The sequence below is a fragment of the Chrysoperla carnea genome, chromosome 2, assembly GCF_905475395.1.
Source record: "Chrysoperla carnea chromosome 2, inChrCarn1.1, whole genome shotgun sequence".
Classification (NCBI taxonomy): Eukaryota; Metazoa; Arthropoda; class Insecta; order Neuroptera; family Chrysopidae; genus Chrysoperla; species Chrysoperla carnea.
The window spans coordinates 39,649,580-39,665,008 of NC_058338.1; the positions used below are offsets into that span (position 1 = coordinate 39,649,580).

Consider the following 15,429-nt stretch of genomic DNA (forward strand, 5'->3'; position numbering starts at 1 on the left):
AAGAGGTATCGAGCTTAAATTTTTTAGGGGCATATATTTGTTCAGGGCATAAAAAGTGACATTGAGTTGATAGTTCAGTTAATGAGCAATATAGTTCAGTTACGGCATGGAACCATTGGACCCATCTCTTAACTTGTAACAGATGGAACAAAAATTTAAATGCAAAATCTCTACATAAAATTAAACAAATTTGGCTTGAAATATGTTTTTGTAAATACCTTTGAATTTCTGTGCGTCAACTCATGTGTCAAAGAGATTATCTCTCTCTTATATATTATTATTATTATTATATTAGAAATTGGAAAGCTCAAAAATATAGCATTGTTTTTTAGCCTTGAAAATAGTCATTCTTTGAACATTTTTTTGTTGACCTTCAAACATTTAACAGTATGTAATAATTTGAAAACGGCGACCTTTTTGAAACAAACCACAAGTGAATCAGTTTTGTATTAAATGAGCCGAAAAGTCAAATGAGCCAAATATTAAATTCATCATTCGCATTTGTTTCTAAAAATTGTTGATAATTTTTTAGTACCATTTTAGAGTCAAGCGCCTTCAAAAATTGTCTTCAGCGCATATACACTTGGGTGTAGTATTTTTCAATAAAAATGGAATGCTAGTGTTTTATTTCCAAAAGTTATTTAACGTTTAATTATATTTTTTATTAAAGATAACTAATTATAGATATAAATATCGCCACAGTAAAATTAGTTAAAATTGCAAAACATCAATGAATCTCATTATATTGATGATTATGATGTAATTAATAAGTAGAATTTAAAATATTATTGACCATCAAAATTAAGTTTGAAGAAAGTGTTAAATAATTTGATTAATTATAATATTTTATAGGGTAATTGGTATAAATATTGCATTATTTATTGAATTTTTTTATAAGTGACATTGATTGTGTTTAATCAACCATAAAGAATTCAATTGTTTGAGATTATTATGTTAAAATTTTAAGAAATTGCATAATTTCTATTAATAGTTACTTAATATGTAAATTCTTACTTCTATTAATAAGGTGTTTCATAGTGAAATATCATTGGTCAGAAAAGGATCATAGTTCAGAAAAAGATTGTGCACAAATCGTACGAGGTTTACATTTGTTATTTATTTATTGAAATCTGTTTTTGATACTTTTGTGGTCAAAGAGAAAATCTTGAAAATGCCGCTTGTGGTTCTATAATTTTTTTTTTACCCGACTGCGCGAAGCAAAGAGTCGTAATGTGTGGTATGTATGTATGTATGTATGTATGTATGTGTGTGCGTTCCTGTGTGGCATACGTTCCTGAGATAAAACGCTGATTTTGATGATTCTTACGTCAATCGATTTGTTTTAACCTTGCGAGGGTCCATGAAGATATGGTAGTAATGAAAATTCAATATGGCGACCACCAGACGCCAGACTGTGAAAAAGATAAAAATGTAATTCGTGGACCTATATTAAGTGTGGCGACGATTGACGTGAAGATCATTAAAATCGGCTCGCGTGTCGACGAATAATGAAAGGACGATAAATATTATTATTGAATTGGTATTTGTAAATCCTAACTAGGTAATGAGTGTAAAATGAAACGAGAAAAACAACTCCAGCAGTCAGGACCAATGAAAATTTAGAACGGCTCAAATTTTCCCAATAATGGACCCGACTGTTACTTCTCTATGGAATCTGCAGGATTACTAACTGAGTTAAGTATTAATTCGTGAGGTATTCTTACAATATGCGTATTATATAACCTTTAATGGCATATTTTCTCCTAAATTTAGAATTCTGATAAGGAGTAGAATATAGGAGTTTGTCAAACAAATCATGGCGAACTATTCTGATATAATCAATGAATTAGAAGATATGACTATTCTACATTTAACAAAATTGAAAACTGTGTATAATAAGAGAGGGCGGAGGCTATAAAGCGGCGGTTTTACTTTTAAGCACAGTGAAGTGGGCGGACATCAATCTAGTATTTACTAAATTTTTGTCCACATTTTTTCCAATTCTAGTCAAATTATTTTAAATAGTATTCTTACTACAAATGCTGGGTAAAGAGGAAATTGGAAGCATCATAGCATGACTTCGGTAAATGAATAAAAGCTTGGTATAAGTAAAATTAAACGCTATATACATAAGCTTAGAAAATAGAAACTGAAATAATACATTTGTTGATGTAAACAACACATTAGTAAGAACAAAAAGCTATGTATTAAATATACATCTCTCTCAAATTTAACTATTATTACAATTGTTCATAAATCACATTTTACAATTAACAAATATAATTTGTAAAATATTTGAAATATTTTAATGAAAATAACTACTGTGCCATATATACATTTATACAGATAGGAGGAAGGATTCCTAGTAGTGTAATATAAATACAAAATCCAATAATCTGAAAATTACTATTTAGATACACAAAACCAATTTTATTACTATTTACTACTATTATACGTATATATGTTATTCGAAATAAACGAATTCTTCCGTTGCTTGAATTAAAAATTAAAAAACATACTAAAATATATATAAGTAAAATAAGTTAAAACAAACAATTGACTGAGTTGATTGTTGAAATACCCTGTATAGAAAGTGTTGAATAGAAGTGCTTGCATTATTTTTAATAAATTAGAAAAGTCTAAAAAACCAGTGCTATGATATTTTGACTTTCGAAAACTACGAAAATTTTCGAAATTATTTTCTAGATTTTTTTTTGTTATTCGAGAATCTTTCACAAGACCACTTGTTGAAGCTACCTGCACATTTTCAAATCCCAAGGTTTTATTTCTGCTTTCATGCGTAAGCAATTTTGAAACGAAAAAATGTTTCAAACAAAAGTTGTAAAGTATTGTATCTATTATTTTATATAAAGAACATTTTTTACCTTCAAATTTTTGTACTACTTCTATCGGTTGACAATATGGTCCTTACGAACCCAAGAACCAATTGATCTACGCTACTCATTTACGAACTTAAACTCACTATTTAAGTCTTGATCACGCTATACAAATCTCAACTCGATATCTCATTTCTTTTTGAGTCATCAAGTTTTCAGATAGACGGATGGACGAACGGACGGACAAACGGAAATGAACAAATTTTAGGTGATTTATACCAAATTACCTTGACCTATATCAAATTTTGTTGGAATCATCCATATTTTTGAGTGTTACACACTTGGGACTAAATCTAATATACCTTGATATATGTATATTTCATATATACAGGGCGTAATAACCAAATTTTATTATACTTAATGTAAAATTATTATAATGGTCATGTTAAAAAGCGTTGTGTGCCAGAAATCGGTTGGTTAGGCTTTGCAATAACAATGCAAGAAAAGCACCCCATGCTTATAAACATTCAATTTTATATTTCAATTATAATAAATTAAATATTTTATACATTCTAACCCGTTTAAAAACATCGAATACAGTGTTGACCAAAAGTCTTTATCTATTTCTTCCTAGAGTATAATACAAACATAAGCAGTGACTTTTGAATTCTTTTTATTCGAATATCTTACTCAATCAGTAGTCATCCGCCTGTAAATATTTTCGTAGAGGAAAAATTTGCCTCAACCAGCCTCTTCAATTTCCAGTCGTTTATCGAAATGATTGTCAAATACTTTTTCTGGCTTTAGAACTACGATATTTAATCTTATTTGTAACATGTTGTGAGCAAATAATTCAGAGAAAGGTTAAATTTGTTTATAGAAAATAACTTTTAAAATTATAGTTAAAGAGTAGGTGAATATTCTAGTGAAATTTTGTGTGTTTTAGTTTTGGTCTCTCAGTTTGAATTTATAATCTGAGTTAGAGTAGACTTTGGAAAGGTAAGGTGTCCTTAACATTCTGTAACCTTCAACATTTTACACATATTATTTGTGTAGAAATATACAGAGAAACACCTCAAAATAAGTCGATTTAGTTAAACTTATCTTGGTACAAAGTTGCTTTCTTTGGGAGCTAGGCCATCTTATTTTGAAACCAAGTTTTAGTTAAAATTTGGCATGAGGCACTGCTTTAAAAGATACACAGAATCCATATAAAAACATAATTAATATCAATCTATTGGTGGGAAATGTGGAGATCGTTGTACTAGATTCTTCCAATTTTCTTCGCCAAAAGAGATAAAGGATTGTTAGCTTAAAATTAAGATTTAGAAAACTATTTGTTTAAAAAGATACTTCGTAGGGTTCGATTTACTACCATGGTTTATTCCGTACCCGAACGAACTAAAGAATTGATATTCAAAATAGGTTTAGTTTGGATAAGGCATTAAGGAAAAAGGTAATTTAATAGAGAGTGATCTTAGATATGTTTCAAGCACAAGCTTAGGGTTCCGTACCCAAAAAATTTGTTGGGGGTTTTTTAATATTGTAAATTTTACTTGTTGAAAATTTGGTTTTAAAAATTTGATGAAGTTAAATCACTATTGTGATCATGGCTTGCGCGAATATTGCGAGCTGTAGCTGTCAAAATATCGTTATTTTTGAAACCTGACTCAACAGTGAAAACGTATTTTGTTTTCGATTACCCCTCTATTTTTAAAAACCTTTAATTGTCAGCTGTCAAACTGTTTTTGATTTATCAATGGCAAACCTTGACCGCTCAAATAGTGTAAAATTCAAATCATGCGTTCATTTTGTTGCAGCTTGTATACATCACAACATGAATTCTTTGACTAAACACATTTTACACAATTCGAGATACAACACAGAATATCGTATGCAATCAAATCAAATATAAATGTAAATATTTTACATAGCTTAGCCGTTGCATTTATAACCTATTTAATATCTAATTAAATTTTGAATTGGAAATCACAATTTAATCTGATTTACAAATAAAAATAATATAATGTAATAAGACTTTTAAAAGTCGATGCATTTTATTGGCATTCAAGGATTCATACATTGAATAATTTTAAATGTTTCTACATACAGGGAGTTCCATAATCAATGCCTCGGCTTATTTTAAAATTATATTGCTTAATATTTAATTAGTACATATATGATTATACCATAATATATAAGAAATATTTAGAGGTAAAAATAGAGTATTTTCTTGATAATTTTCAGGAAGCCAACAAAAAATTTAGTATGGAAATAAATCCAAAGAAGACGGTGGGAATAGTCATTTCACAGAACAAAAAAGAAACCTCATTAAAACTGAATGACTTAATATTAAAATAAGTGATAAACATATATATCCCAGGTCCTTAATAACTAATTAGTGATTAGGTCCTTAATTAGTGATGGAAAGTGTATTCAGGAAATAAATATAGACGTATTACTCTTGCCTATTACCTTACTTATCTCCCATTTCTGTTCACAATCAAGTTTTAATTTTTTTGAGGCGGAACCCTAATTTCTTGAAAATAAAATAAAGCCCATGCAACTTGCTGATAATGTAGCATTCTACAGGCAAACTGATTTTTAAGATCGGTTAAGAATTTGATTCAAAAGCGACGGATTTTCATACAAACTTTCACCCCGCTTTTCACCACCTTACGGGTTGAATTTTTGAAAATTCGTTCTTAGTGATTCGTAAGTGAGTATTTATGCTAAATTTCAAGTCAATATGGGTGTGGAGTTTTAGAGATCTAGTAATGAGACAGTCAGCCAAGGGAACATAATTTTGAAGTTTAGGCGAAACCATCTTCCCGTTTTTATATGTTAGTTCCATATAAAGATTCTGAAGTCAAGAAGGGAACGCCTTTAAGAATTTTTCAAAACTTAAATTTTCGTTTTTTACTGTTAAAATTGCTATAGAAATATTAAAATGTGCTCATTTGAAAATTACCTATTGGATAAATATTTCAAACATGGTTGGACAATTCAAACCTTAGTGTATAATTTAAACAAGGTAAAAGTTATTTTATCTTGTTATGTATCCATTTTACAAAACTGCGTATGCCAAGCCGCTGGCAATTTTTGCTAATAAAATTTGTACTTGCATATTGGTGTTAGCATCTTTATGAAAACGTAATCCGTCTAAAATAAATGTAGCTTTGAATAATGTATAAGAGGTTGTATTGAAAGCTCTAAGCTATAATTTAATTATTAGTTTGATTAGGTTTTATACATAATATATCTGCACATGTAAACAAGCTGAAGTCGATCTGAGCTTTAGAGACCAAATCAATTACTTCTTGAATAAGTTAATTATTGCATTCATTAAAATTCGCAGCGCAAGAACTGCGATAGCTAAGCAAATTACCTCATAGATTCAAAAAACACATTTTGAAAACTAAGCGTCAAAAACTGATCAAATTCAAAATTTTGTAATTTGCGCAACCCTCCTAGCCCTTGTTTATTTTATCTGTCGAGTTTTCTAGAGAGTTACCAGTCACATAAACCCACATCTGTGGGTTTATATGCAGGTTAATTTAAATTAATAATCGCTGATCAATAATTATGATAATATCGAAATTAATTTATTTCGATTTTTGGGATTAAAACACTAATTACCCTATCAGATAGTTAATAAATATATACCATCTGAATAAGCAAAGTATAATGAAAACGAATACAAGCAGTCATTGGTACGTGAATTATACATTCTAAACCCAATTATATTTATTCATCTAATATGTAATTTCTCGAGCCTAATATCATATATTATAGTTTCGTATTCATATATTTTGCGGTACAATTTTAATATTTTGCGGTATATTTTAATATCCTGGAAACTAAAAGATATATCCTTATTGATCTTCCCAACATTTCAAATTCACTAAATAAAATATACAAATCAATAATAATAATATCAGTCACAAATGAAATCTAGGGTAAACTATTGATGAGAATCATAGATCTGGATGAAGTTATAACAAAATTCATCATCAAAGTTGAAAATAAGGTACAAATAATTTCAACCACAATCTAAACTTGCCTTAGCGCTCGTACTATCTTAAATAAAAACTGAAAAGAAAAAAACAAGTCCAGTAGTTTACATAGCGATTAAAACAGTAAGGACTTATTTTTGGAAAAATTTCCGTCGGCCTAGATTTTTATGGGTCCCGACTGCTAAAGTCGGGATAAATAAATTGTTTCTAATATAGGCTATTCTGTTTTTGAGCTTTTAAAAAATGTTGAATAAAATCGGCCACAATTTTTCAGTTGTGTTTCATTGAATTTAGTGGCATTCCAAATCAGATGACGTCACTCTTTTAGACGGCCAACTAAAAAATCGTGGCAAATCCGTTTCGTATTAAGATTCGAAAAGATGCAAATTAAAAGTTAATAGCACGAATCGTTTTTGGTTTTAAAACAAAAACAATGTATTTAATTCGAATAAAATTATCGAAATATAATTATAATATAAATTATACATACTTATAACGCCTAACAAGTGAAGAAACCCTTACTTAAGATTTTTGTAAATTAATGGTTAAATGTAATTAACAATTTATCATAATTAGTCTACTTACTTTATAAACTGTAATTAAAATTCTGCATTTTTTAATAATTAATGATCATTACGTTCGTTTATTTATTTTAAAAAAGGTAATTTTTGCTGACACTGTTTAATTCACAGTTTTAAAGATTGAATTTATTCATACTTTATTATGCTAATTTTATCTACAAGTGTGTACACTCAATTGGTATTCTATTTTAAATGAAAGAATAATCAGAGACTGAAATTCTTTTAATTTTGTTTTTACGACCAATATTTCTAATCATTACAAATTTTAGACTAAATTTTTATTACCCTAATATTAGTTAATACAAAAAATGATTTATGGTTTAAACTGTAAATTAAGAAGCTTGAGGTTTATGCTCACCTACAAATAGAACAAATTTTACTCATATCAGGACTTTTTATCCCATAATACGATATTAAAGAAAAATTTAGGAACGAGGATTAAAATTTGGCTTGATTAATCTTGCACATTAATTTCGTTTAAAATTTAAAAAATCTTATAAACACGAGGAAAATTTGTTTGTTTTTGTGAATGATTAGTATTGTGTGTTTGAGTTTTGTTTTTTTTTTCATACGCGGTTTAGGTACGTGCTATGTTTGTTTGTGCATTCGAAAATTAAAAACGGTAAAAACAATTTATACAACAAAAACAAAATAGATTAATTCAACCAGAAGTGTTTTCTTCTTAAAATAGTTTTTTGAATAAATTCTAGTTTTAAATCTGTGCAGTACACGTACACGTCCGTGCAGTCCGCCACCAAATTAGCAAAGAGTATCATTCATAATAAGAGTAATAAGAGTAGCTAATTCTTACTGAAGATGACTACTTGGTAAAAATACAAAAAAATGATCTAGGAAATTGGGGCAAAAATCGAAATTTATAACTTTTAACTGAACCATTTATTCCCAAAGCCACGGATAATATATCGTTCATGAATATATATTTTTCAGAAAATCAGAAAAATCAAATCGGTCGGAAATTTTAGGCTTGATAACTTTAGATTAACTTATTTTTTTCTTTTAAATACATTAATTTTTGTGTAAATTGATTTTTTTCTTCACATATGAAATTTTTTATTCTACATGTAAAAAGCAAAAACTTACTTCTGCTCTTCAGATTTCTTTGAGTTTACACCTAAGTTGATTCGAGTTATATATTACTCGAGTACAAAACATAAAGTCTCTCCTCTATCACTGACTTAATAGGTGAAAATAAATTTTGTAAACTAAACAGTAAGTAATTTTAGCATTATATTATGTGTTAATGAGCTCACATGGGAAATAATAAAATATTAAAAGTTTTTCTTATCCATCGTGTGTTTGTCATATTTAGTATAAACTTAAAGAAAGTAATTATTTATTTATGAAAAGTGTTTTATATGTCTGTTGATAAACGTTATTTTATATCTAACTAACAAAATATTATTAATTACTAGCTGACTCCGTGAACTTCGTTTCAAATTTATCCGATTATAACTTTTTTATCAACGATTATTAATCTAAATTCACATCTTCAGGTGTAATTATTAATTAATAGAATTATTGTTCAGCCCATTCGCTTAGCCTGGCCCCCGCTTGGCCTGCCCGCTAAACAGAAACTATGCTCCTATTTCTAGGACAAGTAAATATATACCCCTTCCCCATATTTTCTCGACTTAGCGGTTAAATTGCAAAATATTCTTGCTTACAGTGAATGACGGTTTTACTGGTCATATCAATAATTTCAGACGAAAATATTTTCTTGTTTTCATACTTTTAAGAGCAAGATTTTTTAAGAGAGTCGGAGTTTTAGTATTCGAACTTTATTTTATACAAACTAAGATTATAGTATGTATTACTAAATCGTTAAAAGGAAGAATGATCTGATGCAAGTCCAATGCCACGAGAGGCCACGATCACCTGTCGTACCATAATAATACAGTTTATGTGAAGTAAAAAGGACTATACTGATATAAAGTTTTATTTATATTTTAATTATGACCATATTATACCTAAAGATTTAATTAAATTTCGTAAATATGATTCTGTTGGTCGGATAACTATTACCTAACATCGTTAATAATATCTACTTGTACCTTTACCTATACCTTATACATTGTTATTCTCAGCTTTATATGAGATAACAACTCTTCCATACTGTAATAACTCCCGTCTGTTACATATGAAATTAACATTATAACATTTATTTATGATAACAATATCTTGTAAGGTTTATTTCCAAATAGTTTACAACGGCCAGACTCTTGTTATAGATTGTGTTTTTAATATTGCATATATTATATGTAGGTATACTTATAAAGAGATAGAGTTTGTTCCTTCTGCACGCGGTTTTTATCTCTACATTGTTTTCTTTGGTGACGTTTTCTTGAATATCTTTGCTTTTATTGATCGGATTAAGGGAAATAAAAAAAGAAATTGTTTGTTAAGAATTTCTGCATCCATCTTGCCTGCTATCGAATCCTGAACATAGCAAAATAGCCTCAAAATCTTAAGAAAACCGCAGTAAGTCACTTACCTCATATTTTAAACTTTCTCTAGTAACTTTTCGAAAAATGAAGGAATTGAGTTGCCATTATAACTTATGATTATTAAAAAACCTGGTAAATTCTAGCCCTCAATTTTGAGAAAAACAAATTTTTCTGAAAAATTTCAACAGCTTGAACAGTTTGGGCAAATCATCGGACAGGTTTTTTATGTACTTGCAGATAGGGCCAACGGTGTTTTTTCAAAATCTTTGTCTTGTTAACCCACTTTTTTTGTTCGAAACTATCATCGTACGTCTCGAAAACGAACTTTCTTTGAAAAAAGGTTGATGGGAACTTATTCCTTATTTTTGTGAAAAGTATATTTTCGTACATTTTTTACCGCATTTTTTACCGTCAGTGTTTAGCCTTTTCTATTACTGATAAACTTAAAATTTTAAAACCTTATTGCATTTGTGACAACGAAGAAAAAGAATTTATTATCACTTTTTGTATTATATTTATTTTGTTTAACGATGTTTACTTTAATATTTAATTATAAGATAACAATTGGAAAGGGTCACTGATTATAATTTATGCATTGATAATAGATCAATGGCTTTCATTTATATTTTGAAAATTAATTTGTTTTCAATTTTGCCAAGGATGTATAAAATATATATCAAATTGGTTATTAGCTTACTGCCAAAATTAATCAAATTAAAAAAAAAAAAAATCAATATTCTTTAAGTGTTAAGACCTTAACTTGACCTTTGAAGACACCTTGTCACTTTCACACATTTGCAAGTAAATTTCTTTACCTACGGCGATAAAATTTCATAATTTGTCTACGTAATTCGATTATTAAATTTGGTAGAACTTTTGATATAAATTTCAAGATGATAATATCCAGTGGTGTCCCTAAATCACCGAAACAAGAAGAAACTATGAATTTCTATCGAAACTAAAAGGCGAAAAGTTCTTTAGTGTTTTTCCAGCAAACACACCGGTAACGATTTAAAGTTGGTTAATTATCGTTTTTAATTTCGAGAATTTCTCAAAAATTATTAGGAAATAATAAATAAAGTTTTAGAAAAAAAAGTTTACTATAATTTATCATCAGGGAATATTTTAGCTTAAGTTTAAAATTTGCTGAAACGGGCGGTTGGGTGGATAATAATATTAAAAACCATAATAATGGCGAAACAAGTCATATGAAGAACATTCTATGTCTATAAAAGGATTTTCAAGAAGGTTTCAATTAAAATCGGCAAATAGAGTCTTCTTTAGCACGATTTTTGAATTGGAAATTGCTTTTTTCTTTGTAACCAGATCTGTATCTATAGTAATTAGAGATCCCTGGTGGAAAAATATTTGAAAAAAGAATAAGTCTTAATAAGTCTTAGGAAACTCTGAAAAAGTCTTAGAAACTTTAAAAAAGTATTAAGAATTAGACTAGTCCAAAAACGTTGAGAAATTCAAAGTTTCTAAAACTTTTTCAGAATTTCTTACTCTTTCATCAAATATTTTTTCCACCAATGATACAAGTAATTAGAAATATTTTAGGCAGTGTGAGATCTATCAGTCAAATAATTTTATTGTAAAAGTTACAACCCTTTGAAAATGCCAACTGAAGATGTGTATGCTTAAATAACTCTAGTTCAAGTTCATCTTTTAGTTATCAAAGCGTTCGTGATTGTATTGTTATACACATGCTTATTATATATTATTAACAATTGATAATTTGGATTAGTACGATCAAAATTACTCAAATTTTTCAATCAGTATATTTTATCAATATTTATTTTTATAATGAAAACCTTAAAAATCTTCTCAACAGTTTTCTCTGTGTGCTTAATAATATCGGTAAGAATTAACAAAAATATATATATGTGTAAGAAAAGAAAGTTGAGAGAATGTGAAGAAAATTTTATTATATTTGATACAAATTCATTTTGCTCCTGGTTTTGCACTAAACGGACAAACAAAAACCAAATTCAAATAATAACTTAACTTTTCGCAAAGTGTTTGAAGATTGGCGTGCTTTGACACAGTTGGATATAATAAAAATAATAATCAAATATGGGTATTTCATGTTTGTCCGTTAAGAGAAAAACCGGCATTAGAAATTTAATTATAGTCTATTTTTATTTGTAACCTTTGTATTTTATGTGAATGTTATTAAAATAGTAAATATCTTACACAAAAAAGAGATATCTTGAATAAATAAAACTTTTCCTTGAACAAAAAATTGAAAAGCTAGAACAAATATTCTTGGAGCGAGAAAAATTTACTAGGGGCAGTCTTAATGCAAAATTTTTTTGGCTTCTAGCAAATTTTTGTATTTGTTTTAATATTCTTGAGCCAAGAAAACCAATTTTTTCTGTGTAAACGGGTACCTATTTATTTCAAAAATTGAGGCATTTTTTAATTCACATAACTATTTATAATGATCTAAGAGACGGTATAAGTTCGGTCTTTACTCATCTGATATAATCAGATTAAACATATTTTTTATGAAATTTTATTGTTTTTTATGAAATTTTATTGATTTATATTATACTTTTTCTAAAGAAAAGTGTTCAGGGCTATTTTTTGTTAAATTTATTTTAATCAATTTTTATGGGTCTATAACTATATCATTATTTTCGTATTTAAATTATCTTTCTCCTGATGCCAATTTCAATTGGTTAACTTATCGATGTAGCAGATTGGTTAACAGTGCGGTGTAGTTACCTGTATTAACTCACCTGTGGTATGAATAAATCTACATCGATATGCTAAACAATCTAAATTGGTATCAGTAGAAAGATAATCTTTTTAGGAAAGTAATGCAATAAGCTTGCCTGAAAAAATCGTTAATGGAAAAATTGATTAAAATTAATTTAATTTAAAATAGGCATGAACACTTTTCGATAAAAAAACTATTATAGTAGTGTTTAAAAATCAATACAATTTCATAAAAACTATGTCTCACCTGGTTATCAGATGGGTGAAGATCGACGTTATACCGTCTCTTGTACTATAATTTGCATTGATATACTTTGAATCTTTGAAGCGTTGTGCATCTTTACTTGCTGAGGGATAAAAGTAACAGTAGAAATGATATCGACCACAAACTCCAAATAATCTGTCGAGCACTATCTGTTGTATAAAATATAAATACACAAAATTTGCTTGCAAACTTAAAATTAAAAATAAAAATTTTCAATTAATTTTCTTGAAATAGATGGCGATCGACGGTATTGACATCTTCGAAATAATTTACAACCTGATTTTGGTCGGTATCATTTTCTCTGTTACTGTTATCCCTTAAATTTTCATGATTATTATATTTCTAGCAAAATGGTGCTGATCCACCTATTACTAGCGAGACTTCATCATTGGCTACAACCGATCAACTATATTGTTCTAGACAGGGCATATCTTGCTATGATCGTTATACCATTCAATATTGTGGAAAAACTGGTGATTCAGGTTTAGAATTTACTGTCTCTTGTAAAGTACAAAATCCTAATCGTCCTTATTGTTTGGAATATGAAAATCATGTAGAATGTATACCAGCTGACACATCAATACCGCTACAAGAAAAGCCAGAAACATGTACTAGTCAAGGCTCACGCCCAGATCCATTAGATTGTACTCGTTTTATACGGTGTGAAAAAAAACCAACTGGTAACGGATATTTTGGTTCAGTAGTTAATTGTCCAATTGGTACCGGATATAACATTGACAGGGAAAAATGCCAAACTTCTGGTTCATGTGCCACAATACATTCGTATTGTTTGGGAAATGAAGATAAACTTATTGCCTATTCACCATATCCATCAATTTATGTTAAATGTCCTGCTGCAAATTCAAAAGATGAATTTGTCGTAAAACTATGCAAGGAGGGATACAGCTTCGAGGAAGAGGTTGGCGCTTGTGAACGGATTTGCAAACGAGAAGGGTATATTCCTAATAACGAAAATTGTAAGGCTTATTACAATTGTGTGAAAATTACAGGCGATTTATTTTCCATATCGTCAAATATATGTCCTCTAGGAACTGGATTTAATCGTCAAACAAACGCATGTGATGAAAGTAAAGCAAGTTGTTCAAATTCCAGATTTAGAAATTATTTTAACGACTATTAATTACTATCTTAATTGTAGAAGAAAACGTTTCCATATTTATATAGGAATCAAATAAATTCAATTTTATAAATTTTGTTTTATTTTCGCTAAACCATTTTGAATTACACGTGTTATTATTAAAATTTAATTTGAGCAAAGTATTTTGATTAATTACTACAGATAACATATTTAAATATTGAACGTGAACATTAATTAATGTCATATTTTATCAAAACTAAACTATAGAGATAGTGGATGAGCTATACAATGCAAATAATACTAAACCAGTGCAGTTACGAACTGACTTAAAAGTTTGTGACACTAGATTTTTTTATTCATACATTCGATAGGGGGTTGTTTGAAGATCTTAAATCTGATTTTGCGTATTCGTGAAATAAATCCTTTCGTGAAATTTTGTAAAATAACATTTTTACGTTTTTGGGTCATATCATGCGTTATATTTTTTAAAGTTTGATGATTTTGGTGTCGTTAGACTTGTCTGCGTTTTATCTTCAAAACCATTTACGCTGCGATTGATAGAAAAAAAGTTCTTCATGTTTAGCCAAAAAATTTTTCTTGATTTTCTAACAATTTTACATTTCAACTTTTGTTCTTCCTCTAACGGCTTAAAAGTTTTTTCAAGAATTAATTGTCCGTCCCATTTTGCTCTTTTACGAACTTGACCTCCTTATAGCTCTTACCGGCTAAGAACTTGTGTTTGGATTTTAAATGATATCGAAGTTCTAGGCTAAATTAGATCCCAGAATAAGATAACCTTTAAATTATTTTAAATTTTCATAAATTTGGATTTATGGATGCACCTTGTATATAACTGTACCGTAAAACTTTTTGTGAATGGATGAACACTCATTCGGTGGACATTTAATAAAATTATAACAGTCACATCATTCATGAGTGGAAAGTAATTGGAACTTTTGTGTAGTTTTTCGTATTTATTTATTGATTTAACATTTATCAACAGTATAAATGTAAAAGGTCAAACTATCCCTTAATTATCACGGTTGGCTGGGAATTACATGATCTTACCGAGATTTTCAACATATTAAATTATGAAAAACAAAATAGATAAATGTGTGTAAAGCTGTTCTATAAAGGGTTTCGTTGTAATTTTAAAATTTGTTCTGCAGCTATCTCTTTATCATATAATTTTCACAATTTCAGCTTTAAATCAATATAAAAGTGCAATCAATCATAAACATGTTTATGATTGTATTTATGATTCAGTCCATTATACCCTGCAAATATGAAATATATATCGAGGTACATACATTAATTTATGCCCCAAGATTATAAAGCTTAGAAATATTGATGATAGGAATAAAATTTTAGTAAAAATGTCCATGAAATCACCTAATTAGCCCATTTTCGTTTGTCAATCCACGTGTCTGTCTGCCAGTCTG

The 15,429-nt window shown here is 28.5% G+C and overlaps 1 protein-coding gene across 1 annotated transcript; it reads left to right on the forward strand.

The window, feature by feature from the left end:
- The first annotated feature begins 11,570 nt into the window (after positions 1 to 11,570).
- On the forward strand, positions 11,571 to 14,029 carry LOC123292686. Its single transcript, XM_044873399.1, has 2 exons — positions 11,571 to 11,759; positions 13,235 to 14,029. Exons 1-2 carry the CDS (start codon positions 11,706 to 11,708, stop codon positions 14,027 to 14,029), a joined length of 849 nt encoding a protein of 282 aa, XP_044729334.1. The 5' UTR covers positions 11,571 to 11,705.
- Positions 14,030 to 15,429: the final 1,400 nt, after the last annotated feature.

What these genes read in the sequence shown, in the direction of transcription:
- LOC123292686 (XM_044873399.1), top strand. Translation starts at nt 11,706, where the DNA reads ATGAAAACCTTAAAAATCTTCTCAACAGTTTTCTCTGTGTGCTTAATA. An exon ending in CTGTGTGCTTAATAATATCG is followed by an intron (nt 11,760 to 13,234) that starts GTAAGAATTAAC and finishes TTATATTTCTAG; the next exon opens with CAAAATGGTGCTGATCCACC.